Source organism: Hordeum vulgare, chromosome 5H (assembly GCF_904849725.1).
Source record: "Hordeum vulgare subsp. vulgare chromosome 5H, MorexV3_pseudomolecules_assembly, whole genome shotgun sequence".
In the NCBI taxonomy this organism is placed as follows: Eukaryota; Viridiplantae; Streptophyta; class Magnoliopsida; order Poales; family Poaceae; genus Hordeum; species Hordeum vulgare.
Genome location: NC_058522.1, coordinates 557,982,763 through 558,009,904, shown reverse-complemented (window position 1 = coordinate 558,009,904; position 27,142 = coordinate 557,982,763). Strand labels below are relative to the sequence as shown.

The 27,142-nt window shown below is 46.7% G+C and overlaps 2 protein-coding genes across 2 annotated transcripts; both read right to left on the bottom strand.

The window, feature by feature from the left end:
- Positions 1–10,062: 10,062 nt before the first annotated feature.
- On the bottom strand, positions 10,063–11,911 carry LOC123452922 (UDP-glycosyltransferase 91C1-like). Its single transcript, XM_045129663.1, has 2 exons — positions 11,330–11,911; positions 10,063–11,228 (listed from the first exon to the last, which is right to left on the bottom strand). Exons 1-2 carry the CDS (start codon positions 11,750–11,752, stop codon positions 10,215–10,217), a joined length of 1,437 nt encoding a protein of 478 aa, XP_044985598.1. The 5' UTR covers positions 11,753–11,911; the 3' UTR covers positions 10,063–10,214.
- Positions 11,912–18,868: 6,957 nt separating this feature from the next.
- LOC123452926 (non-specific lipid-transfer protein 1-like) lies at positions 18,869–19,625 on the bottom strand. Its single transcript, XM_045129667.1, has 2 exons — positions 19,215–19,625; positions 18,869–19,080 (listed from the first exon to the last, which is right to left on the bottom strand). The coding sequence occupies exons 1-2, from the start codon at positions 19,571–19,573 to the stop codon at positions 19,071–19,073; spliced, it is 369 nt and encodes a 122-aa protein (XP_044985602.1). The 5' UTR covers positions 19,574–19,625; the 3' UTR covers positions 18,869–19,070.
- Between the last annotated feature and the right edge of the window lie 7,517 nt (positions 19,626–27,142).

The following is a 27,142-nucleotide window of genomic DNA, read 5'->3' as shown; positions in this document are numbered from 1 at the left end:
GAACGGACCCAAACCTGAGACTGAGTGCTTCTATTGCAAGGGAAAGGGTCACTCGAAGCGGAACTGCCCCCAAATACTTAGCGGACAAGAAGGCCGGCAACGTTAAAGGTATATGTGATATACATGTTATTGATGTGTACCTTACCAGCGCTCGTAGTAGCTCCTGGGTATTTGATACCGGTGTTGTTGCTCACGTTTGCAACTCAAAGCAGGAACTGCGGAATAAGCGGAGACTGGCCAAGGACGAGGTGACGATGCGCGTCGGGAATGGTTCAAAAGTCGATGTGATCGCCGTCGGCACGCTACCTCTACATCTACCGTCGGGATTAGTTTTAAACCTTAATAATTGTTATTTAGTACCAGCCTTAAGCATGAACATTGTATCAGGGTCTTGCTTAATGCGAGACGGCTACTCATTTAAGTCAGAGAATAATGGTTGTTCTATTTATATGAGTGATATGTTTTATGGTCATGCTCCGCTGGTGAATGGTTTATTCTTGATGAATCTCGATCGTGATGTTACACATATTCATAGTGTGAGTACCAAAAGATGCAAAGTTGATAATGATAGTCCCACATACTTGTGGCACTGCCGCCTTGGTCATATCGGCGTTAAGCGCATGAAGAAGCTCCATACTGATGGACTATTAGAGTCTCTTGACTTTGAATCATTTGACACATGCGAACCTTGCCTCATGGGCAAGATGACTAAGACTCCATTCTCAGGAATAATGGAGAGAGCAACCGACTTATTGGAAATAATACATACTGATGTGTGTGGTCCAATGAACGTTGAAGCTCGCGGTGGTTATCGTTATGTTCTCACCCTCACCGATGATTTGAGTAGGTATGGGTATATCTACTTGATGAAGCACAAATCTGAGACGTTTGAAAAGTTCAAGGAATTTCAGAGTGAGGTTGAGAATCAACGTGACAGAAAAATTAAATGTCTACGATCTGATCGTGGAGGAGAATATTTGAGTCACGAGTTTGGCACACACCTAAGGAAGTGTGGAATCGTTTCACAACTGACGCCGCCTGGCACACCGCAACGCAACGGAGTGTCTGCACATCGTAATCGCACTTTATTAGATATGGTACGATCTATGATGTCTCTTACCGACTTACCGCTATCATTTTGGGGATACGCATTAGAAACTGCAGCATTCACTTTAAATAGGGCTCCGTCTAAATCCGTTGAGACGACACCGTATGAACTATGGTTTGGCAAGAAACCTAAGTTGTCGTTTCTTAAAGTTTGGGGCTGCGATGCTTATGTGAAGAAACTTCAACCAGAAAAGCTCGAACCCAAAGCGGAGAAATGCGTAATCATAGGATACCCTAAGGAAACTATTGGGTATACCTTCTATCTTAGATCCGAAGGTAAAACCTTTGTTGCCAAGAACGGATCCTTTCTAGAGAAAGAGTTTCTCTCCAAAGAAGTAAGTGGGAGGAAGGTAGAACTTGATGAGGTAATTACACCCCCTCTCGAACAGGATAGTAGCGCAGCGCGGGAAGTTGTTCCTGTGGCACCTACACCGACTGAAGAGGAAGTTAATGATGATGATCATGAAGCTTCGGATCAAGTTACTACTGAACCGCGAAGGTCCACAAGGGCACGCTCCGCACCAGAGTGGTACGACAACCTTGTGATGGAAATCATGTTGTTAGACAACGGTGAACCTTCGAACTATGAAGAAGCGATGGCGGGCCTGGATTCCAACAAATGGCTTGAGGCTATGAAATCCGAGATAGGATCCATGTATGAGAACAAAGTATGAACTTTGATGGACTTGCCCGATGACCGGCGAGCCATAGAAAATAAATGGATCTTCAAGAAGAAGACTGATGCAAATGGTAATATAACCGTTTACAAAGCTCGACTTGTCGCAAAGGGTTTTCGACAAATTCAAGGAGTTGACTACGAAGAGACTTTCTCTCCCGTAGCGAAGCTGCCTTTTATGATTATGAAATTTGGCAAATGGACGTCAAAACAGCGTTCCTTAAAGGGAACCTTAAAGAAGAGTTGTATATGATGCAACCAGAAGGTTTTGTCGACCCTAAGGGTGCTAACAAAGTGTGCAAGCTCCAGCGCTCCATCTATGGGCTGGTGCAAGCATCTCGGAGTTGGAACATTCGCTTTAATGAGGTGATTAAAGCGTTTGGGTTCATACAGGTTTACGGAGAAGCCTATCTGTACAAGAAAGTAAGTGGGAGCTCTGTAGCTTTCCTCATACTGTATGTGGATGACATATTATTGATGGGGAATAATATAGAGATGTTGGAGAGCATAAAGGCCTATTTGAACAAGAGTTTTTCAATGAAGGACCTTGGAGAAGCTGCATACATATTAGGCATCAAGATCTATAGAGATAGATCAAGACGCCTCATAGGTCTTTCGCAAAGTACATACCTTGACAAGATATTGAAGAAGTTCAATATGGAAAACTCAAAGAAAGGGTTCTTGCCAGTTTTGCAAGGTATGAGATTGAGTAAGACTCAGTCGCCAACCACGGCAGCAGATAGAGAGAAGATGAGTTCTGTCCCCTACGCTTCAGCCATGGGCTCTCTAATGTATGCCATGCTGTGTACCAGACCTGATATAAACCTTGCCATAAGTTTGGAAGGGAGGTACCAAAGTGATCCCGATATGGAACACTGGACAGCGGTCAAGAATATCCTTAAGTACCTGAAAAGGATTAAGGAAATGTTTCTCGTTTATGGAGGTGACGAAGAGCTCGTCGTAAAGGGTTACGTCGACGCCAGCTTCGACACAGATCCGGATGACTCCAAGTCACAGACCGGATACGTATATGTGTTGAATGGTGGGGCAGTGAACTGGTGCAGCAGCAAGCAAGAAGTCGTGGCAGCATCTACATGTGAAGCAGAGTACATAGCTGCTTCAGAAGCGGCTCATGAAGGAATTTGCATGAAGGAGCTCATCACCGACCTTGGAGTGGTTCCAAGCGCGTCGGGTCCTATGACACTCTTCTGTGATAACACTGGAGCCATTGCCATAGCCAAGGAGCCCAGGTTTCACCGGAAGACGAAGCACATCAAACGCCGCTACAACTCAATCCAGGACCATGTCCAGAGTGGAGTGATAGATATTTGTAAAGTACACACGGATCTGAATATTGCAGACCCGTTGACTAAACCTCTTCCACGAGCAAAACATGATCAACACCATAATGCTATGGGTGTTCGATACATCACAATGTAACTAGATTATTGACTCTAGTACAAGTGGGAGACTGTTGGAAATATGCCGTAGAGGCAATAATAAAATGGTTATTGTCATATTTCCTTGTTCATGATAATCGTCTATTGTTCATGCTATAATTGTATTAACAGGAAACAGTAATACATGTGTGGATAAATAATTCACAATGTGTCCCAAGCAAGCCTCTAGTTAGCTAGCTCGTTAGTCAATAGATGATCATGGTTTCCTGATCATGGGCATTAGATGTCATTGATAACGGGATCACATCATTGGGAGAATGATGTGATGGACAAGACCCAATCCTAAGCCTAGCACTAGATCGTATTGTTCGTATGCTAAAGCTTTTCTAATGTGAAGTATCTTTTCCTTCGACCGTGAGATTGTGCAACTCCCGGATACCGTAGGAGTGCTTTGGGTGTATCAAACGTCACAACATAACTGGGTGACTACAAAGGTGCACTACGTGTACCTCCGAAAGTGTCTGTTGGGTTGGTACGAATCGAGATTGGGATTTGTCACTCCGTGTGACGGAGAGGTATCTCTGGGCCCACTCGGTAGAACATCATCATGAGCTCAATGTGACTAAGGAGTTAGTCACATGATGACGTGCTACGGAACGAGTAAAGAGACTTACCAGTAACGAGATTGAACAAGGTATAGGTATACCGACGATCGAATCTCGGGCAAGTTCTATACCGACAGACAAAGGGAATCGTATACGGGATTGATTGAATCCTTGACATCGTGGTTCATCCGATGAGATCATCGTGGAGCTAGTGGGAGCCACCATGGGTATCCAGACCTCGCTGATGGTCATTGGCCAGAGAGGTGTCTCGGACATGTCTGCCTGTCTCCCAAACCCGTAGGGTCTACACACTTAAGGTTCGATGACGTTAGGGTTATAGGGAATTGTTGTACGAGGTTACGGAAAGTTGTTTGGAGTCCCGGATGAGATCCCGGACGTCACGATGAGCTCCAGAATGGTCCGGAGGTAAAGATTGATATATAGGACGGATGGTTTTGGACACCGGAAGTGTTTCGGGCGTCACCGGTAACGTACCGGGACCACCGGGACCATCGGAGGTGGCCCCGGGGGACCACCGAAGGGGGGCAACGACCCCGGGAGGCTAGATGGGCTAAGTGGGGAAGGGAACCAGCCCCTAGGTGGGCTGGTGCGCCCCCCACCCAGCCCATACGCACCAGAGAAGGGGGAGGGGGAAACCCTAGGCGCAGATGAGGCCCAAGGCCCACCTAGGGTGCGCCCCCCCTTTCCCTGCCCTGGCCGCCGCCCCCCTCCCATCTGGTGGCTGCCGCACCACCTAGGGGGGAACCCTAGGGGTGGCACACCCCCTCCCCCTCCTCCTATAAATATAGAGGGGTTTTGGCCATTGAGACACACGGTTTTCCCTCTCTCTCGGCGCAGCCCTGCTCCTCTTCCTCCTCCTCTCTGCCGGCGCTTGGCGAAGCCCTGCCGGGAGACCTCGTCTCTCCATCGACACCACGCCGTCGTGTTGCTGGAGTTCTTCCCCAACCTCTCCCTCCTCCTTGCTGGATCAAGGTGCGGGAGACGTCACCGGGCTACACGTGTGTTGAACGCAGAGGTGCCGTAGTTCGGCACTAGATCGGAATCGCTGCGAGTACGACTCCATCAACCGCATTCTAGCAACGCTTCCGCTTAGCGATCTTCAAAGGTATGAAGATGCTCTTACCCCTCTCTCATTGCTGGTCTCTCCATAGGAAGATCTGAATATGGGTAGGAAAATTTTGAATTTATGCTACGTTTCCCAACAGTTATATGATCTCATGGTCATAGGAACAAATAGTTGACACGCAGAAAACAGTAGCAATAAAATGACACGATCAACATGCTACGTCTATTAGTTTGGGTCTAGTCCATCACGTGATTCTCCTAATGACGTGATCCAGTTGTCAAGCAACAACACCTTGTTCATAATCAGAAGACACTGACTATCGTTGATCAACTGGCTAGCCAACTAGAGGCTTGATAGGGACATTGTTTTGTCTATGTATCCACACATGTATATAAGTCTTCATTCAATACAATTATAGCATGGATAATAAACGATTATCTTGATACAGGAATCATAATAATAACTTTATTTATTATTGCCTCTAGGGCATAATTCCAACAACTTCCACCATCCATATTTTGCTAGCCTCTTCGGTACCGTGCATTGCCCTTTCTCATCTTGAGAGTTGGTGCAAACTTCGCCGGTGCATCCAAACCCTTGGCATGACATGCTCTGTCATCATAAGCCTCATTATATCATTCCTCAAAACAGACACCATACCTACCTATTAAGGCATTTCCATAGCCTTTCCGAGATACATTGCCATGCAACATCCACCATCTCATGACTTGATCTTCATGTCATACATGCTTTTGCTTGATCAAGGAGTCGCATGCTAGTTGGGCCTTGCCCTTATTATTGCTACATGACGCGCTAATTTCATTGCATATCCTGCTACACTAGCATAGGCATACATTTGCCTACATCATGATAGTTCTCATTTGTCTTTATGTTGAGTACTTCTTATAAAGTGTGAAGATCTTCTATTTATTCTTGTAAAACATAGAGTGTTGCCCTTAAGTGAGGAAAAGATCCCAAAGAGGACAAATTAGAAGATCCCAAAAGAGGACACATGAAAAGATCCCAAAGAGGGCAAATGAGAGATAAATAGAAAGAGCCAAAGAGGCCACACACAAAAAAGAAATGAAAACAGAGAAGGGGCAACACTAATATTCCTTTTGAAGGATCCACACTCGTACTCCATTGTTATATTTGTACTCCATAGAGATTATTATTCATGCATAACTATGTGGGGACCCTTACACTATAGAACTTGGCTTGCATATTCCAATGATGAGCCTCCTAAAATGAGCTCTAGGTCTTCATGAGCAAGCAAGTTGTATGCACCCCCACTAGTTCCATTGAAGAGCTTACCTTAGCTTATATGTGCATCCGTTGCATGGAAATCCCTACTCCTCACATCATATATATCATTTGTCTTTGTCTCGCCTACGGTTGTCCTCATTGATGTGAGCCTTTCACACTTTTTTTGTCTTCCTTCCGCATCATTATTCTCTTTGCCATACTAAGTGTCAACATATCTTGCTTGCGCTCATCCATTGCATGAGTGCTCAAAGTCGAAAGCGAGAGGATCATTTTGACTTGTGCCTGAGCAGTGGTCTGGGGATGAGTCGAAATAAGATTCCGAAGGAGACCAAGTGTGAAATTTTAGTATATTGAGTTAGTAGGTTAGTCCAAATATGTGTAAAAAGGTATAAAAGCGTAGAAAAACATATAACAATGTCACCAAAAAGAGCATGGAACAAACATAAATTATAGATACGTTTGCGATGTATCATCTCCCACTTGTACTAGAGTCAATAATCTAGTTCACATCACTATGTGATTGTAATGAATCCAACATCCATACAGTTCTGGGGTTTGATCATGTCTTGCTTGTGAGAGAGGTTTTTAGTCAACGGGTCTAAACCTTTCACATCCATGTGTGCTTTACAAATCTCTATGTCATCCTGTAGATGCTGCTACCACACGCCATTTGGAAGTATTCCAAATGACTGCTCCACTATACAAATCCGGTTTACTACTCAGAGTCATCCAGATTAGTGTCAAAGCTTGCATCGATGTAACCCATTATGACGAACTCTTTTATCACCTCCATAATCGAAAAAATTTCCTTAGTACACTACTTACAAAGGATAAATTTTGACCGCTGTTCAGTGATTCATTCCTGGATCACTCTTTGTATCCCTTGACAAACTCATGGCAAGACACACATCAGGTGCGGTACACAGCATGGCATACTATAGGGCCTATGGCTAAGGCCTAGGGAACGACCTTCGTCCTTTCTCTTTCTTCTGCCGTGGTCAGATTTTGAGTCTTACTCAAATTCACACCTTACAATACAGTCAAGAAGTCCTTCTTTGACTGATCTATTTTGAACTCTTTCAAAATCTTGTCACGGTATGTATTTCATTGAAAGTTTTATCAAGCGTCTTGATCTATCTCTAAAGATCTTGATGCTCAATGTTCAAGTAGCTTAATCCAAGTTTTCCTTTCAAAAACACTTTTCAAACAACCGTATATGCTTTCCAGAAATTGTACATCATTTCTGATCAATAATATGTAAACCACATATACTCATCAGAAATTCTATGTGACGAGGTGTGCCAAATGTTCTCTTTGTTTGTCCCTCTGTGGGACTCCGATCACTCAGGTAACCGATGAAGACGACCTGATCGTCCTTACCTCGATGCGAGTGGGATCCATCCCAACTCACTGATTGGGCATTCGGAGCTCAGAGCTCTTGATTGTCTAATTCACTAAATCTGTCTTCCCGAAAGATAGTCGATCACTACCGACTGCGGACATAGTTGTAAGTTCGGGCGTTCGGGATTCCTCACTCTTGAATCCGTAGAGGTTTGCCGAGAGTCCGAATGACGCAGCCCCGAGATACAACCCAAGCATCTCCGAAAGTCCAGCGATATCTAAGGAAGTCATTCACTCGGTCTGCAATACCTCAACTGATTCGGGGGCTGCTAACGGGGTTATACATTAGGAGTAGGCCTACGGACCTACTTCCCTAGGCCCACATAGGTCCCCTTACGAACATCAGTGTCCTTCAAGCCACCAACGCAGTCTCGACCTCACTTGGTATAGCGTATGGTCACTCGGCATGTCTGGGGTCATTCGGATCGCCTTGTGTCAGTCGGATGCATCTTGTCACTCGGACCATAGCAAGGCAATGGCACCGAAGAGGCTGCAATGGCTAAGTACTTAATTCATCACATGAGGTGCAGTGAAGACCCACATACCAGTAACGCCGCGTGTAATAGCTGTCATTTCTAGTAACTCCATTACTTATTAGCATTAACTCACCTTGTAATGAAGCTCCATCGGTCGCGGCATGCACTATATAAGCCACTCCTGGGCTCCAGCTCAAGGGTTCAGCACCTTGTAATCTTTCATACCCCATAAGAAAACATCAGCCCAGGGCTAGAGACGTTACCACTTCCGAGTGGGGCCCGAACTCGTATATCCGAGTGTATCTACTGCATCTACTTAGACTTCGCCCCGAACCTTCGTACCCCTAGGTACTACTGTCAGGGTCATTCCCACGACAAGGGCTACAGGTAATATGGTGATAAAAAATAGAAGAACTCCTTCAAGCTATCGATTTTGAATGAGCCAGGTCTCATTTCTTCGCGGAGGTTTGCAAAGATCATCTTCTCCAAGTTATTCATAGAAAGGCCCAAAAGCCAGCTCAACATCACACGAATTTCTTTATTCCCACTAATTTTATCAAGTCAACTAGAGTCCATTTGCTTGGCCTGTCAGCACCAGCGATCACGACCCGACATCATCAATGTTCATGACCCGGCAGAGTCTATATATAACCCGGCTTCACTAGTTGGTAATTTCTACGCCCATAAATCAGTAATATTTTCATCCTAATTCAACAGCCACTACATATCATGCCCCAACAAGAGCCCCGCGTCCTAGAAAGCCGGTTGAACAACAGACGAATTTATATTCCTAACATTTTCATCAATCCCAAGCACGAGGAGTTGGCTTGATATTAAATGCATTGTTATTTCCAGTACTTTTTCTATGGGGAAACCACATCAGCAAGTGGATTGTGAAGCCAACCCAATGATATATGTCCAAGAGAGACCCTGATTTTCGAGGAGCCACTTCATTGATATAAACCGGCCAGTGGAGCAAGCAGGGCCCTTAGCATATTTATTATTTTTATTTCAGGACCTTACGATGAATAAATTCAAGATAATCTGGGCTAATGTTGGGGATATTCCCCACAGTTATAACCTGGCTAAAGATTTGACCCGGCCTAGAATTTGAAAGCTCTATGGGTTGCCCATTTTTTGGGTTAAGATAAGATGAGACAAGGAGAAATCCAAGGCTCAATGACGAGACCCGGCAGGAGACTGACTTGACACGAGCCGAATATACTGGATCGCAAAGAAGGGCCCAAAGGCCTAGAATGAGACCTGGCCGAAGGCCGACTCATGGAGGGACCATGAAGGGCTGGCTCATGAAGAATACTCAGTGGGGTTCTCAGCGTGGGAGACAAAGAAGACCTATAAGATTTAGAGTATGACTCCCATTAAGGGAAGCAAGACCTGAAATAGGGTTCAACTTGTAATTGAAAAAAGACTATTTATAGTCCTAATAGGACTCCACATATAAGTTTTGTCCCTTCAACTTATATTAGAAGGGGTAAGATATCAAGAAGGGGAGGACATTAGAGATAGAGATAGATAGATTAGAAACCCTCGAGACTAGAGGTAGCGAAATATCACCTTTATAGTCGAGATCATCATCATCATCATCAATATCAATCAAGGAGGATGTAGATTTGTACCTCCACCATGAGGGGCCGAACCTAATTACGATGGCCTCACACCTAAGTTCTTTCACGGGGATATCTACCATGACAAAACCACGACACTTTTAATACAATATTATGAATTAATAAAAGAATACAGGTCCACACTTTGATAGATTTCTCATGGGTGAAAAAATCAAGTGTGTCATAAATTCTCCGGAGACCACGTGAGATATGTGTAGCACCACCTAGCGAGAAAGAAAATAGAGCCACATCACAGATGACACGCTGGACCACATATGTTCCGAGTAATGCTACGTCTACAAAGGCTTACTTAAAGATTTTACGTACAAACTGATGTGTAAGATTGTGATTTGTAATTGGGGGATGAGGGGCCTCACCCCCACTGAAAATCAAGGGAATAGAAGAATTAGTTTGAAAGGTTAAATAAATCTTTGTAAGTTTTTTGTAGGACTAGCATTATTGCATATGCTCCGGTTTGAGTATCAAACACAGAATGTTCCACCCGCCAATAAAAAAAAACACACACACACACACACAAAATGTTCCCTTATTGTTCACGAACTATCCCGTTTCAGCTGGTTGTGGGGGCGGCGGTAGTGTCTTTGCCACCAGTGGCAATTGCGGCGCCGTGAGATCGAAGCCGTTGCACAAATTCGTCGATGTACCTCTCCTGTCGCTCCGAATTAGCCACGACCCTCTGCATCTTCGCCGCACCTGCCACGAATCTCCTCCTTGCCTCTCCGTCAACCATGACTGCCCGGACCGCGCTCGCGATGCCATGGCGGTCGAACGAGCCATCGCTCTCGTCCCTCGCCACCTGCAACCCCGCCATCTTCGCCTCCATTTGGCGCGCATTGGGGCCTTGGTCGCCGAAGATGGGCAGCATGACGAGTGGGTGCCCGAACAGGAGGCCTTCGATCAGCGAGTTCCGGCCGCAGTGCGTCAGGAACCCGCCCACGGCCGCGTGCGCCAGGATGCTCATCTGAGGAACCCACCCCGTGGTCACCAGCCCCTGGCCGCGAGTTCGCTCCTGGAAACCGGGCGGAAGCATGTCGGCCCCGTCATCCAGGACGGCGGCACCGCTGGGCTTCCTGAGAGCCCAGAGAAAGCGCGTCCCGGTGAGCTCCAGCCCGAGGGCCAGCTCGAGCACCTGCTCCAAGGGCAGCGGCACTTCGCTCCCCAGCGCCACGTACACCACGGAGCCGGGAGGCTGCTCGTCCAGCCAGCGCACGGTGGCGTGCTCTGCCGATCCGTTGGTGCCGCCAGCACGGCGGCCTCCGTCCGGTGACGGCGGCAGAAGGCCGAGAGGCACGACCGGCATGTCCAGTATGGTTGGCACCAGCGGGAAGGACTCGGGCTCCCACTCGACGCAGCTCCGGATGACCCCGAGCGCGCACCTATCTTTCGTCAACTGCCAGCGCTGGGCAAGGGACATACCCGATGCGCCTTGGTCGTCGTACATCGTCGCCAGCTCCTCCTGCTCGTAACGAGGGCGGGTCTCGGCGACCGCTCCACTTTGCTCCGTCGGCGGGGGTTGCGCGACAGCGATCACCGCAGCGGTCGGGAGAAGCATCGCGCATGGCACCTGATTGATTGAGCATCGAGCTAGATCTTTAGGACGTGCATGCGACGGAATTAATGGAACCAAGCGAGCAGCGGGCACGGCATGCAGGTGGGTCGTCAAACCTTGTGCTCAACGGCGGAGGCGGCGACCCAGTGGTGGAAGCAGTCGGCGATGACCCATTGAGGCCTGGTGCCGTCGTCGGCGCACGCGGCGGCCATGAACTCCGCGAAGGGCGCGGCGAGGCCGTCGAAGGCCTTCCAGTGGAGCTCCCGCTGGTCGTCGGGGACGTCGTTGGTGGACTCGGCGCCGTCGGGGAGGCCGTCGACGCGGGGCAGCGGGAGGGCCACGAGGTCCACTCGCGGCGCTGCGGCCGGGCGCAGCGGCGGGAGGCGCGCGAGGTTGCGGGGCGTGGAGACGTAGGACACGCGGTGCCCCCGCGACGCCAGCCGCTCGGCGAGCTCCAGGTACGGGAGCATGTGGCCGAACGCGAGCCAGGGGACGACCACGACGCGCAGCGGCGAGGAGGAGGACCCGGAGCCGTCCATGGCGGGGATCAGGAGCTCGCTCGGCCTGACGACGGGCCGGCCGTGTGCCGGCGAGAAGTGAAGAACCGGCAGATCGGTGGTGCTCTGCTCAGTGGGAAGCGCGCCACCACTGGTTGACACCTATATTTTGTTTCTTAATTGTGCAGCGTGGAACGTTAAATAGGCTCCACGCCACCCACCATCTGACTAATTTGTTTCTTAATCGCCTTTGAAATCTGCAGCATCACCGGATATTGTAGATTGTAGTGTACGAGAACGTTTGTGTGTAGACTCTAGAGTATGTCCAGTGGGCTCAGGATGGTCCCACCATGATCCTCGACAGAGTGGTAAACAGTAGTGTACGAGAATGAAGGCAGGTACAAACAGGATCTGTGTATGAGAATAACTATTTGCAATTATTATGTGGTCTACGATGACTATACCGCTACTCTGATGTCATGCCTGATGCATCGCTAGATCACACGCAGGTCAGTTTTTTTTCCTTTTGCATATTCATGGTTTGAGATTGGTAGCACGCGGTGATGGGCAAGTCGTTAGAGCATCTACACCCTCAAATTCGATCCCCCGAACGCTCGTGAACATCTCTGCGGATATTCATCGTCCACGTCTCAAATATTATATTGTATATCTGGATACCTTAAATTAGAAACCTCAAATCCATACTATGTAAACCTAATACTAAACGGAGCTCGTCCGGCTCCGTCATGCCTATGTTCGATGGCTGGCTGTGTCCCTCGTAGTGTCGATCCGATCGCCGACGAGGTAGAGTATGACATGGGACACTACTCGGTTCACGGGGGTCGAAGTCCTGCCGTCTCCCATCCTACTCTTCCTCGTCGGAGCCCGTAACCGGCACGGTGCCAGTCGATGACGGATCCTTCCTGAGAGGAGCTGACGTTCACCACGACGCGGTTGCATCAAGAACGCTGCTGCACCCTACGGGGGCGTAGGAGAGTGTGTTTCCGCCTCTTCAACATCCGTTGCCGCGAGGGCCTCCGCCACATCCCGTGTCCGCTGCCTCGCCCGGCGGGCACGCCGCGCCATGACATCGTCCGAGGCCGACCTTGCTTCGTGCCCGACGCGCCAACGGAGGGGTTGCGCTTCCGCCACGGCGTTCGGACGCAAGACGGTCCGCACCGCCTCCGGTGAGGCAGCAACGCCGGATCCAAGCACCGGTTGTGCGGAAGCAATGAATTCCCGGTGTTGCGAGTCCGAGCGCTGCCGTCATGTGGTCGCCTCCCAGGAGCGGCGGAGCGCAAGCCGGACGACCATCTCCTCCTCGGGGTCGCGTGGAACGAGCTCGTGGTCGATGGATCTGGAAGTGAAGGACTCGGTTCCGCTGTCAGCCATGCCGGATGTGAGCTTGGGTGGCGGATGGGAGTGAAGGAGAGTGGAGTGAAGTGTCTAGGGTTTGGTCCGACGAACGAATGGGGACGAATATACGTGGGCTAGATGTGGGCTAGTGCGGGGCCAGGCGGGCGTGTCCGGGCACACCCGGGCTCCTGTATATCCGCCCCGTATTTGGGCTAAAAATGAAAGGTGCCGGTCGAGCGTTTGAGGCCGGTTTGAGAGGCTCGTTCGAGTCGGTTTTTTTATCAAGCACTGATCGAACGGCCTGTCTGAATGTTTGAGGGAGAATTTGAAGTGTCCGGGTGTAAATGTTCTTACAAATAGAGGAAAAGATGACGGGCAACGATACAACGACAAATGCATCCATGCGTTGGAGTTGCTCTAAGCCGCCGTCTACAAAATACGTACGCAAATCACATGTACATACCATAATACCGTTGTACAATCTTAAACTCACAATCATGACGGATATGGTTGGTGACAATTTTGGAGCCACCAGCCCACTTGTTCCGAGACCGACCGTCGAAGTAACCTGGAAATGTGGTCATGGTCATCACCCGCACCGTAGCGGCGTTGACGATAACAACCAGGAAGATGTTCAAGCTGCTTTGAGATTCTCCTTTTTTTCGTGGGGAAAGGTGCTTTGGGATTCGGTGTGTGAACAGTAGCACATTGTCTAGCTCAGCGTTTGATGTCCTAATGCTAAAGTGCTTCCCCGGGCATCTTCGGGTCTTGTAAACCTGAATGTAACCTCTATTTTTTTTGGCACAACACGTGTATTACCAGTTTACCACATGTCCATTATTAAACAAACAAATTACATTGAGTACATACATGGTCACTTCATGAGACAAAGAGATGGCCTAGTGTCTTGGAGATCCATATGTCTAATCTAACCATCGCACATCGTCGATCACCGCCGTTACCATGGCACAACCGGAGAAAGACGTTAGCAACCTTCACACCAAAATCTGAAAGAACTTCAATGCAAAGCACACTGATTTATGAACCGATTAAACGGCTCTCAAAAGAGACAAAGCCAAGTCTTTGTCGCACGTCGTTCGGAGATCACCCCCAAGTCTATCAAATCCTGATTCTTCATTCAAAGTGATTGGAGAAGATGAACGCCGCCGCAAGCAACCATCTGCACACCACACTTCAAGACACACACATACTCTGCACTAGCCAACGTTGTCGCCCGAGAAGACGCCAAGCATCAGCCACCACAACCTAACATCGTCAAAACCAAAATTCAACGCACAGAGGCTACCTGCTTTCCGACGATGTCGATTGAAGCATCACCAAGGCAAGGAAGAAGCAAGGCCAATTTATTTCGACACGGCGTGCATTCCACCAGCAACACTATACCTTGGAGGAATACTAAACCTATCATATCTAGTAGCCAGAGCGAAGTTGCCGGGGTCCCCAAGCCCTCGGGCCGCCGGAGTGAGAGCCGAAGGGGCCGGGGCCCGCAGCCACACCGGCGAAGAAAGAAGCCGCGAAAAGATAAACCTCTATTTTATTGGGATAATATGTACAGCTTTCTTTTTACAATAAAAATGGATTAACACCCATCCACACATCAAAGTTTTTTTTTACTTTGTATTGTGCTTACCCTATTTCGGAAATATTATAATTAACTTTTGATTGCATCCACAAATCTTTAAAAACCAATAGACTTTGAACATTCGGCAAATATAGATTCTAAGAAATCATTTTCTAACTGTTTTATTCAATATTCAAGAAGTTTTACATATGTTTCACTAAATTTCAGTAATGATCTTTGAAATACTTTTTTTCACGTCTTAGACTCCATTAAATAATATTTCAATCATCCCACACAAGTTTCAAATCAAAAATAAAATAAAATTATGTATCTACTCAAATATTTAAAATATAAGACATGCGATTTTTTAAATGTGTAGTAATAATTAAATTTGATTGGAATCCAGCTATAATAATTCAAATATGTACGATTATTTATGGGTTTTGTTGAAATTTTAAATTAAAAAATTCACTTCGAAATTAAAATTTAGCCATGCGGTTTGGTAACAGTGGCGACCTCATGGTCAAAATTAATTAATTAGCAAAACACCAACATAACCAAAAGCTTGTTTAAAAGATCGGAAACACAATTACGTGACATGTGGCATGCAAACTAATAGTACTCCACATGGGAAATCAAACGAGAACAAGCTTGAGAACTGACAGGGGAAAGGACCGCAGAAGACGGCACCTGTGCCTGACCATGTCTGTATCTTCGCCGCAGAGGTCTTCCTCTCCTTGAACATATGGAGAAAGTGAAACTAGTGTCTCTTTGATGATATCAATAACCGCCATTGAAAGCTTGTCAACCTTGCCCCTCGGCTCGGACACGATGAAGTGTATGTGATTGGGCTCGTCCCTATTCACAAGAGGGAACATGGGCACTACATTGCGAGGGAGAAGACGCTTAAAGACGGCAATATACCAAAACATTTGAGACGTAATCACCGCATCCTTGTGTCAAACATTGTCTTCTGATGATGCACGAGTATGGCAGGTGATGGTGAAACTAGAACTAGCAGCGAGCGGGCCAGAAAAGACGTCATCGTCACGGGCAACGTCGACAAACTTGAGCTGATCGCCCTCTTTCCCGGCGACGCACAGGCTGCGGTACATCTCGAGGGTCTTTCCGCTTGGTGAAGAATCTTCAGGACGGTTGTTGATGGGCAATCGGCTGTAAGAGATCCTACTACTTGGTACTATAGTTTCTGGTGCATCATGACGTGTGTTGTAGGACATGATGCCTCCTTGGTGGTAATCAACCCGGATTACGCAGTCTTTGGATATGATGGTAGCGTCGGTCGACCAACGGGTCAGGTCGGTGAATTCCTCCTTTGTATGTATGACCGGGAGCGTCAGATTCTTCCAATTTCCCTTAGCAACTACATCATCAGAACCATCATTGGCCGTCCATAGAGGGGAGTGGAAGACGCATAGTTCTGCTCCCATACGTGCTCTACCTTTTGCTGAAACATCAAACTTGGCCAGCTGCACCACGGTGAAGTCGCCATCCATGCCGCAGTGTATTCCGATGGTGTCACGATCGAAGTGGCGTTTCGTGGTTGCATGCTTGCCCCGATGTTTGATCACCATGGGTTCGGTGCACTCGGGGAGCAGTTTGAGCGCGCCTAGAGCGGCATTGAACACGAAGTAGTCCCTCCCGTAAGGGTCCCTGTCGTCGTCACTCACCTCCGAGGTGAGGTTTAGCAGCAGTGGCGTAGCTAGCTCGATGAGCCGGGGTGGTCCAATAATAAAATTTTCATGTAATTGTATGCATTGTAAAAAATATTTTTTTTTTCTATCCTATATATTGGCTATGGTGGAATTTTAGGATGATCCATGGACCATCCTGTCCACCCCTTAGCTACGCCACTGTTTCGCATGAGGAGGTCCCCGTGGGCCGACTGGAGCTCGGTTCCCCTACACGTCCCGTCGTGGTTGCGTGGACCGCGGGGCCAGTGCACGTAGAGGCGGGAGAAGGACGGAGGGGCGGCGGGGAGCAAGGCGACGGTGAAGGGGTCTCCCATGGTGGTGACGGAGTTCGCCCTCAGCGGCGCGGCCGCTTCGTCCCTGAAGGAGCCGTCGTTGACGTACTCCCTGCGGAACACGAAGCGCTCCAGCATGATCCACGAGCTCTCCATGGCCGGACTGTCTGCGGACCAGTAGGTGGAGGAGGGCAGGGGACGAGGATAGACAATCGGCCATGACGAAGATGTATACACCGACATGGATATAGATAGGCGAACACCAAATGGATATTCAGGGTATTAGGGTTTGAGAGGCGCCAGCGCACTGATCGCGTTGTAGTTTACGTCTTGAGATGGACTATATGGAACACTTGGACGTGTTTTTCTGTGTGGAACACTCAGGGCCGGACCTGAGATTTTGGGGGCCGGGGCGAAACTAAAACTTGAGGCCCCTTAATGCAAAGATCATATCAATAATAAACATCGGGCCCTAAACATTGTTCTTAATGGAGTATGTTGATGTCGGATAAAAAAACTATGTTGATGCCATCTTCTCGAAAAAAGAAAACAATGTTGATGTCTACATTTTCTTCTTGTTCACATTTAGAATTCCCATTAGTCTGTTGTCTTCCTCCACAAAACTTATTCCAAACTCATGATTTGGTTTCATTGACACAGTAGTATTCCTGCCTTTTTTTGTCAATAGCTTCTCTTCATGATTCTACCTAGTCATCTACCTGTTCTTTTTTTCCTTTTACTCTTTTCACTGCGATATGGGTATTTTGGAATGACTCGGTATTCTGGTAACGAACATAGCAAAAAAAAAATTATTACATCCAATATCTAGGAGTGCAATGCATGCATCATTTGTACAAAGATAAATTGTTTTGTTAAGAATATAACTATAGAGAATAGGCAATGAAAAATGCATAATATCGTTACAACATACCACAAAGCGATTGATTGGCGTCGGAATCGAGCAGTCTACGAAGACATGACCTGGGCTGGTATCTCGCGGGAGGGAGGAGGCGCTCGCCGCTCGGATGTGCGTGTACATCCGCATCCAACACATGGATGTGTTGGGCTACGCACATGCCTCATGGACCGGTGTGTGTCCCTACGTCCAGCGGTGAGATCAGTCTGTTGAGTTGGATCTTAGAAGGTCTAAGGGGGAAAGCCGAGAGATTTGGGGATCGTCGGAGCCGCGCGACTCATGAACGGAAGGAAACCCTAGACAAAACGAAAAGTGATTACGTTTTTTAGGGACGAGATGTGATTACATGAATTCCCTGGTTAGATGCGTACACAAAGCACAGTCCCGGCTTCTCTTCGTGTGAGCCACGGGCCAGCTTGTTTTTTCTTTGAAGCCATGGGCTAACCTACTTGCTGGCGATGCGTACCTCGGAAGGGCCCCCTAGAATTTAGGGGCCTGGGGCGGTCGCCCCCTCTGCCGCCCCTCAGGGCCGGCCCTGGGAACACTACGTGTTTGGTTCCGCTGCTGGTAACGCAAACGGAAGGACGATGCTGAGCCTGAGCGTCGGCCTATCGGTCGCGTTGCTGGGTCGGTCGGCTTCCCAGCCGCACGATCACCCTGCGCGCAGCCGTTCGATCACCCACATCTCATCCTTCTAAAAAATTAATGAGACTAACCGGACTAGACTAGCCTGCTGGTATTTTTTTATAGAAGAAAACTTCATGAGCACCGAGTGCAAGCCAACTGAGCTAAGCTCGGTTCTCAACATCTCACCCCTCTCAAGCCGGCCTCCCAAGGGAAGCTCGGAGGCAAGAACCTGTAAGGATCCCTGTCGGCGTGTTCGGCTGCGTGCATCTTCTCGGCCAGTAGCAACCAGAAGTGCTTGCTCGCGCCGTCCACGTTGTGCCTCGATGACATTAGGCCGGAAGCCCTCGTGTGTGGCCGTGGCTACCTATTCGACGGCGAAGCACGCCCACATCGACCACCGGCAAGCCCAGCTCCACGGACGTGGTTGGCTCCGGCTATCTCGCTCCTTCGTGCATTTGTTTAGGAGATTTTTAGCAAATGAAGGAGCTGTTCGGCAATCCATCCGCTCCCTGAAATTTAAGAATCTACAGAGCGTTCCGTGGTTTTTAACTGAAACTTCACGACACAAATATGAATGCGATCTGTCGCCTGGATGAACTGGTTGGGGGAGCAAAATTCTTGTGCGAGTTGTGGTAATTCCTTTGGTGCGGGTTTAAGGAGAGATACGTGGATAGTGTTTGCAAACCAGCCAAGTGGTGCGAATGCGAAAGATTAATACTGAGACCATTATTCAACCATGACTACGGACGGTAGTAGCAGGGCAGGCGAAATACAGGTAGTATAGTAGCTACAGTAGTATTTATTCAGCCATGAACTCCTCCATGGAACCCTTCGTGCCATCACATCACGCCACCCGGCCGCGCCGCCGGTCACCATCCACCCGCCCGCCGGCCGCTCACTGTATCCTGCAATAGCGCAATGCATGCAAATGCGGCATGAGAATCAGAGAGTTGGACGTACGAGCTAGCAATTTTTCCATGCATGCAATACAAAATCCCTAGCGTAGTGCTACTACTCCGCAGGTGGCGTGAGGGCGTACTTGTCGCAGTCGGTGTGGGGGCTCACGGGGATGGAGATGCCGAGGTTGCAGCGCGCCGGGAGCTGCCGGGCGCGGTCCGGGAGCACGCCGAAGGACGGACCGGACTGCTCCAGGCACCTGCACAGCGCGCGCCGCGCCCCGACCGTGCCCGCCATCCCACGCAGCGCCTGCGCGCCGCGGCAGCAGCTCTCGCTCGGCGCCCCGGCGACGGCGCCCACCAGGAACGACCCGCACGGGATCAGCGCGCTCACCGCGTCCCCACACGACACCTGTGCCGCCGCCACCGCTGCCATGGCAGCCGCGAGGACCATCCCCACGACGAGGATGGCATTGGCCCTACGAGTGCTATGCGCCATCATGCTGTACTCTACGTGCTACGGCTACGCCCTCGAACGATTGAGTGTGGGCTTTAGCTGTACGCGTATGTATAGGGGGAGGAGGTCAGGAAAGTTGGTGGAGCACCTGAATGCGCCATGCCGCTCCCGGCGTGCTCGTTGCCGCTTTGGGTGCTCTTATCGTAACCGCTCCCAGGAGCCTTATTAAACCGGACCCTGCTAGAGTAGAAGACGCTCGGTGGCCAACTCAATGAGCCGCACCGTGCCGGTGCAACTGCAACGACTGCCTTGGCTTAATTGATCTGTTGACAGTGCCTGTTTTTTCGCGCGTATGCCCTTCTCGCTGCTTCATGGTGTATAAGACTATCCATAATGGAAGGAACTCGAGTAACATAAGATCTAAGCCAATAATTTTTCTTATGTGACAATGATTTAATGAAGAAAAACTGAATTAAGTAACATAGCTAGTACTACATATCAACACAAGATAAATCAATAAACTAATAAATAAAGTGCTGAATGACATCACGCATATGTTACTTAAAATTATTCTTCGCTATGACTAGTCTAAGCATTAAGGGTGTCACATAGGCAAAAAGATGATGTGGCAAAGTAATTGAAGTGAAGAAAGAACGTTACATTGATCGAGAAGAAAACGGTGCTAAAAGCATGAACCTATGTAAAATGACTATTTGACGGAGTTTAAATGTTAAACAATTCAATGAAAAAGCTTAGCTACAAAAGCTAAGCCCTTATGCATTGAAGAGACTAGTTGCTAAAGTTTTTAATGCACTTAGTACATCATATAAACACCCATGCATTGGAAGTGGTCTTAAGTGTACCCCGTGAAACTCTTCTCTATCACTAGTAAACTTGCACATAATACACATCTCATTTTTAATGAAAATGACCCTACAAGGACGCTCATAAATCATAATAAAACCAATAAATGGACATATGTTGCCGGGAAAATTTTGTTTCAGTCGCTCTAGCTTTTGCCAATTTTTCTTATGCCATTCGAGGTTTTGACATTACACTTTTGCCACTCTTAGTATTTGATAATTATCACAATTGCCATTTTGTGGCATAAACAAATATTTTAGAGTGGCAATTGTGATACATTGTCAAAGCTAAGAGTGGCAAAAATAAAATAAAGTTATTTTTTCATTTTTCATGGAATGACAATTGTGATAATTGCCAAAAGTTAAAAGTGGCAAATGTGAAATGTTGAAATGTAGACTGGTACAAGGAAAATTGGCAAAAACTAGAGTGGCAAAAACAAAACAAAAAACCTATCTTGCCAGGCTCATTTTCTCATAAGCGTGTCCAAGTAATTCTATGATGGCAGCTTAATTACGAGCCACGGGGAGCTCAAGTTTACTCCCAACACAATCTTTCCTCCTCCTTAAGAAAAGTCTTCTTCCTCCTCTGGTCGAAGCCACCGCCGGTTCATCCCACCTCTGATGGTCTTTGGTCATGGAGGTGCGAAGGACCTCGGCCCGTTGGAGTTTCTCTTATAATCCATTTGAATATTGGTGTTCTTGGTGTTTAAATTTCAAAAAAAGATTCTTAGGGGCGTGTTGTGCTATGTCCTCGGCTGAACTTAATTATTTTGCCTTTCTTACTTCTTGAACCCTTCATTTCGCTCTTGACTACTTTTGTATGGTGCTTGGATGCTAGGTGTGGTTTATTTATAATATAAAGCGGGGCCAAACCCCTTTTTCGTAAAAAAAAAATCAAAACAAGATCAATCTTGGACATATTTTTAAAAAAAGTTCAAATTTTAAATTCTGAAACTATATTGAAACTTTTATGTCACACATACCTCCACTATTTCCATTTCACAAAATATATTATTCCCAAAGTGCATAATAAACATGAAAAAAAATCGAATCATGGAAATATCATAAATATTCCTTCGATGACAATAAAATGATTCTTCAAAAAATTTATGGTTAACTTCAAGATAAATTGTATAAAGTACATAGGTGCACATTTCTGATATGAATCCACAATTGATGAAAATAACTAAAATTTGTGATTTAGTAACAAACTATCCAGTTGGATATTTTTAAATCTAAAAATACAAAAAAGTAAACTTTCCAATTGCAAAACTAGTTTCCTTTTTTTTTTCTTTGAGCAAAAGAAGGGGCTCTACCCCTTCCGATTTCCATCACTCCCTCCATTTCAGTTTATAAGTCATCTTATGAAAACCAAATAATCTTAAAATATTTAGGCACGGTGCATTAACTTTTACCTTGTTTCTTGTTTTTTGACATGAATAAGGGAATCAACCAATAAGAGACATGAGGCATGCATGTTTTTAATGACTTCAAACTAACTAGCACGACATGCAGTGGTTAATTTATTTCATGCAATGATATTAATTAGTAAATTAACATTAATTTCTCTTGTTTTTCTCTTCGTCTTGGTCGCAGTGCACAACCTAAGATGACATATACACCGAGATGAAGGGAGTACTAGAAACTAAGTTTGCCACTATGGAGTAAGAACTAGAAGTTCAACGCAAATGGCATAATTTTCACTCTAAAGTAGCACAATTATAAATTGAACAACTAGTTTCAGAAAGCACAAATGGAGTCTCTTCGGGAACGTCTGATAGAAAGCACAAATGAAACGTCCAAAATTAGCATATGCGCTTTTACAACACAGATATATACTCTTTGTTTTTCTTGAAACACAAGCAAACACAAAATGCTCATATACACGTCTGTATGCTATCCTTATGAACGCACATAATGAGAAAATTTAAAATAAATCCAAAAAAGGTAAGTATCTATAAAATTCTAGAACGTAACTAATGTGAGCTGGTTCAAATACAAAGAACCTAACCACCTTAGCTAGTTTTAGTTCTCCGCATGCCACACCTTTTTTGCTGCATACCATGAGTATTTGGCCAAAAACTACCATAATTGAGGTCGGTGTCTCACTAAACTACAACTTCTAAATATTGACAAAACATTATCACTTTTTCTAATTTTGTGCTAAAAAACTATAGAAAACAATTGACGCACATTTTAGGTATTTTAAACAACGCCACCGACGGTCGTGGCAGAAAAGTCAACATCGTTTATTTTAACCGTTAAACTGACCACTAAAATAGGTTGGCCCACACCAACCTTCTTCTTCATCCCCTCTTTCTCTTTAGCATTTTCTTGAACACACCTTCTATGCATGGGGCAAAAGTTGGCCACCGTAGGCGAGTCGTCAGCATCCATAACCGGTGTCTCGCGTGTCCTCTCTCGCCAGCCATCGTCGTCCCCCGACCCAAAAGCAAGCACGGATCCGCGCTTCACGGAAGAGGATGCAACCCTTCCCTTCCGGCTGAAGCATCCCCTTTGTCACTCCGACGAGCGTTGCGGCCGAAACTAGGGAAAGGGGAGGAATATACCTTCCGGGCTTCCGTGAGTTTGATGAGTGGGCCCCGGACATGGAAAAGACAAAGGGATCCACCATGGCCGGCCGTAGACTACTGTAGTGTATCCTTGTTGTGAGAATGGAGCTCCACATGGCCGTACGTGCACATAATTTTGCCTATTTTACTTCAAATATGCCTAAATCGTAACGAATTTTGTCCGATTTATTTGAAATCCGTTTGGATGAAATTTCATTCATTCAGGTTGTTTAAAAAATTGTTGAAATATATGCGGATAGCGTTGGATGGAGGTTTGTCGTATCGTGTCCCTGGACTAGTCGCACTGTCTACGGACCGCGGGAGGAAATTTGTGGGTCGTGGTTGAAGATGGCCTTAGTGATCCCGCACAACAATAAAAGAGGTGTCTTAGAGCATCCGCAACCAGACCTTGCAAATTCGACCCTGAAACGCTTTTGGTCGTTAAAAGCTGAGCGAATCTCGCACGGTGAAAATCAGGCTACCAGATAGATGAAACAAGTACAGAATACTCTGCCTAGAAGAGCCCGTGGGTATGGTCGTTATTGACCCAATCACCTCTCCTTTAATATCCTCACCTTCGTAATCGATTTGACCCTCTCGCATTTCATCTCCCACATGGCCTGCTGCCTCTCTCTCTCTCTCTCTCTCTCTCTCTCATCTCTCGTCTTCCACGCGATCTGCCGCCACGAGCATCACCTCAACCTTCGGTTATGCGCCTCGTCCACCTTGCTTTCGAGATACAGCACATCCATATCATTCTCGTCCACGTCCATCGGGAGGAACATGCCGAAAAGGAGAGGTACTGGCTAACCCTAGATCGGAATTCCAGGTGGTGTAAGGGATACGGGTGAGGAAGATGGATAAGCGGCGGGTGCAGGGGCCGAGTATTCTTTGCGTGGGAGTAGGATCTGCATGACGAGATAGAGATGCATCAACAAGGAAGGCCCGACCCTGAAGATGATGTTGTATATTCCTTGATGCAGATTTGTGTGGAAGAACAAAATTGTAGTACAAGCTCTTCCTGACATGTTTTTATTTTATGATCTTTCTCCAATTAAGGTATTTTAGGAATATGCCAGTCGCTTAAGTTGTTTTGTATAGAGAAGATGATTCTGCGTAGGTCTGGTTGTTCTTGAATCAACTGGTGCTGATTTGGTTCCTTTAATTTCAACATGTTTGAATACCACGGTCAGCAAAACCCGTTTGACAGTCACAATTTTCGCTGGACTGGAAAAACGTATTAAGTTCATTCTGAACTTTAAGTTCAGAGAAGAAGGTATTTGTTTCCTGCAGACAGTGATGCCAATGCGCGAGGTGTCAGTTATGACCAAATTAGTCTATAAGATACTCATGACAGGTTAACTTTACATTCTCTAGGGTGTAGGCTAGCTGTATAATAGTCAATAGATTCTATTTATTTGGTCATGAAATTGATTGTGCATATGCAGATGAATCGGTAAAAGAAAACAACCATTTTAATTCCTGCCCCAAACTGGCCGAAGCAGCTCACTGTACAAAGCTAGCATCAAGATAATTCATTCTAGGCTGAAGCAACACGCATGTACACAGCTCCTGATCATCTTTGCTTTGATCGATCCTCACGGCTGGTAACGTACTAGTACACACGTACACAAAAAAAACTGGGTGTATTGCAAGTTTGCAATTAGCTTGTATCGAGTTTCTTTATTTCTACTCGTATTTAATGTTTGCAAATATTGCGCATGCGTATATATTATAGTTAGGACTAACAGAAGCTTGCCTACTCGGTTACAAGTTCTAATCCTATTATACTAGGTGATTGTTGTCTGTAGAACTAGAATATAACGCCATGCATGCCGTCGTTATTCCCAACATATTATTTCTGCACTTTATAGCTGCAGTAAAGAAGAAAAAATTGGCACAACTGTGGTTTCTTGTTTAACTGTATCTGCCAGTTGCAACCGGCAATAGGTGCTCTTGTCTGATTTTAATAAGAGTCGAATTCAGTTATGATCATTCATATTAGTATATGTCGATGCTCTCTGTGTCTATAGTCATAAAGGCCTTCTAATTTTGTTCTGTTTTGTCGGTCAGTGTATATGCAAGCAGTTTCTTTTAGTATTTACTTTGCAACAATGTCTATTTTGAGTGAAGTGGTCAGATATGACTTCGTTCATCCTCACTTTGCAGGTACTTAGGTAAACATGAAGCTGGTGGTTGGCAAGTATTACTTTCGAATGATGAAGCCATGTAGAAAAGTGACTCATCAAATCAGCATGACCATGTAGCTTGGATTTGGTGTGGGAATTAGATTCGGAGTGTCAGAAATTAAGCAAAGCGTCGTCTTATGCATGCTCAAGTAAGTTGTTCTCATAGACCGATTTTATCTGCCTTTATACCTTTTGCCAATTTGTTTACGTGGACTGACATTCATAAATTATTTAAAGTTTTGTAGGAATGATGGTACACCTTAATATACCAAAGCATGAGAAGGTATCGTAATTGATGAAGAAGAAAACAACGATGGCCCCCTTGATGGAAGATTAATAAATATTATCTTTTATAGTTTGGTTTCCCAATTAGATTTGTGCAAGTAGATTGGTCATGTAAGAAGTGTTTTTGACTTAAATTTCTTAAATGGTATTGTAATTCTAGAATTGTATGTTCAAATTTTGTAAATTTACCAGATTTCATTAATAAAAGAGGCTATGATCCTTTCAATATTCAGATTCTTTTGTTTCCTAAGTAATGTGGATAATATTCAAACGTTGGATGCTGCACAAAATTGTCCCTAATGATTCTTTAGGTGGCTGAACGGAGATGGTATAAAAATATTAGCGATGATAAATGTGGTCGCTAATAATACAATTGTCGTTGTTATTGCCTCACAGGCAACGACCACAGACCATCCCGTCGTTATAAAAATAACGACTGGAAAAGGTATGTGGTCGTTATCACCTTTAACGACGGAGCCTACTACGACCATTAGATTGTGGTCGTTAAAGACCACAATGTGACTTTTAACGACGACATATACCGTCGTTATAAACTGTTTTCCTAGTAGTGCAGTCACGCCTTAAATAATGCATTCTACATCCAAATACCTTAAATTAGAAACCTCAAATCCAGACTATTACATGCGACGTAAACCTAATACTAGCGGAGCTCGTCTGGCTCCGTCGTGCCCATGTCCGACGACTTGCTGTGCCCCTCACAGTGTTCGTTCGGTCGCCAGCGAGGTAGAGTATGACATGGGACACTAGCCGGGTGACGGGAGTCGAGCTCCCGCCGTCTCCCATGCCTACTATTCCTCGTTGGAATCGGTAACCCGAACGGTGTCAATCAACGTGAGATCGATGACGGATCCTTCCTCGGAGGAGCCAACGTCCACCAGGACACGGTTGCATCGCCTGCATTGGTGCACCCTACGGGACACCGGAGAGTGTGACTCCGCCTCTCAAGCATCCACCCCCGCAATGGCCTCTGTAGCATCCCGTGTCCGCTGCCTCGCCTGGCGGGCACGCTGTGCCATGACATAGTTCGAGGAAGGCCTTGCTTCGTGCTCGGCACGCCAACAGAGGGGTTACGCTTCTGCCACAACGTTCGGACGCCACACGGATCGCATCATCTATGATGAGGCAGCGAAGCCGGATCCAATCACCTGTTGTGCAGACGCAATGGATTCCAGGTGTTGTTAGTCCGAACACTGCCCTCGTGTGGCCACCTCCCGGGAGTGGCGGAGCGCAACCCGGACGGTCATCTCCTTCTCGGGGCCGTGTGGGATAAGCTCGTGGTCGATGGATCTGGAGGTGAATGACTCAGATCAGCTGCCCGCCATGCCAGAGGTGAGCTTGGGTGATTGTTGGGAGTGAAGGGGAGTGGAGTGAAGTGGTTAGGGTTTGGTCCGACGAACGGATGGAAACGAATATACGCGGGGTAGATGCGGCACAACGCTGGCCACCGCGGGCCAGACGGGCGTGCCCGGGCTCTTAATATCCGTCCATATTTGGGGTGGATATGATGGGTGTCAGTCAACGGGACGTTTGAAACGAGTTTCGTTTCAAGGGTCCGTCTAAATCGCTTTTTCGTGAGTGTTCGGACGTTTGGGGAGGGTTTAAGGGTCTCTCTTGTGTACATGTTTGCTTATCGGAAAGAAATACTTGCCTTCGTGTTGGCACTCATCGTCGGCATCGCTTTAT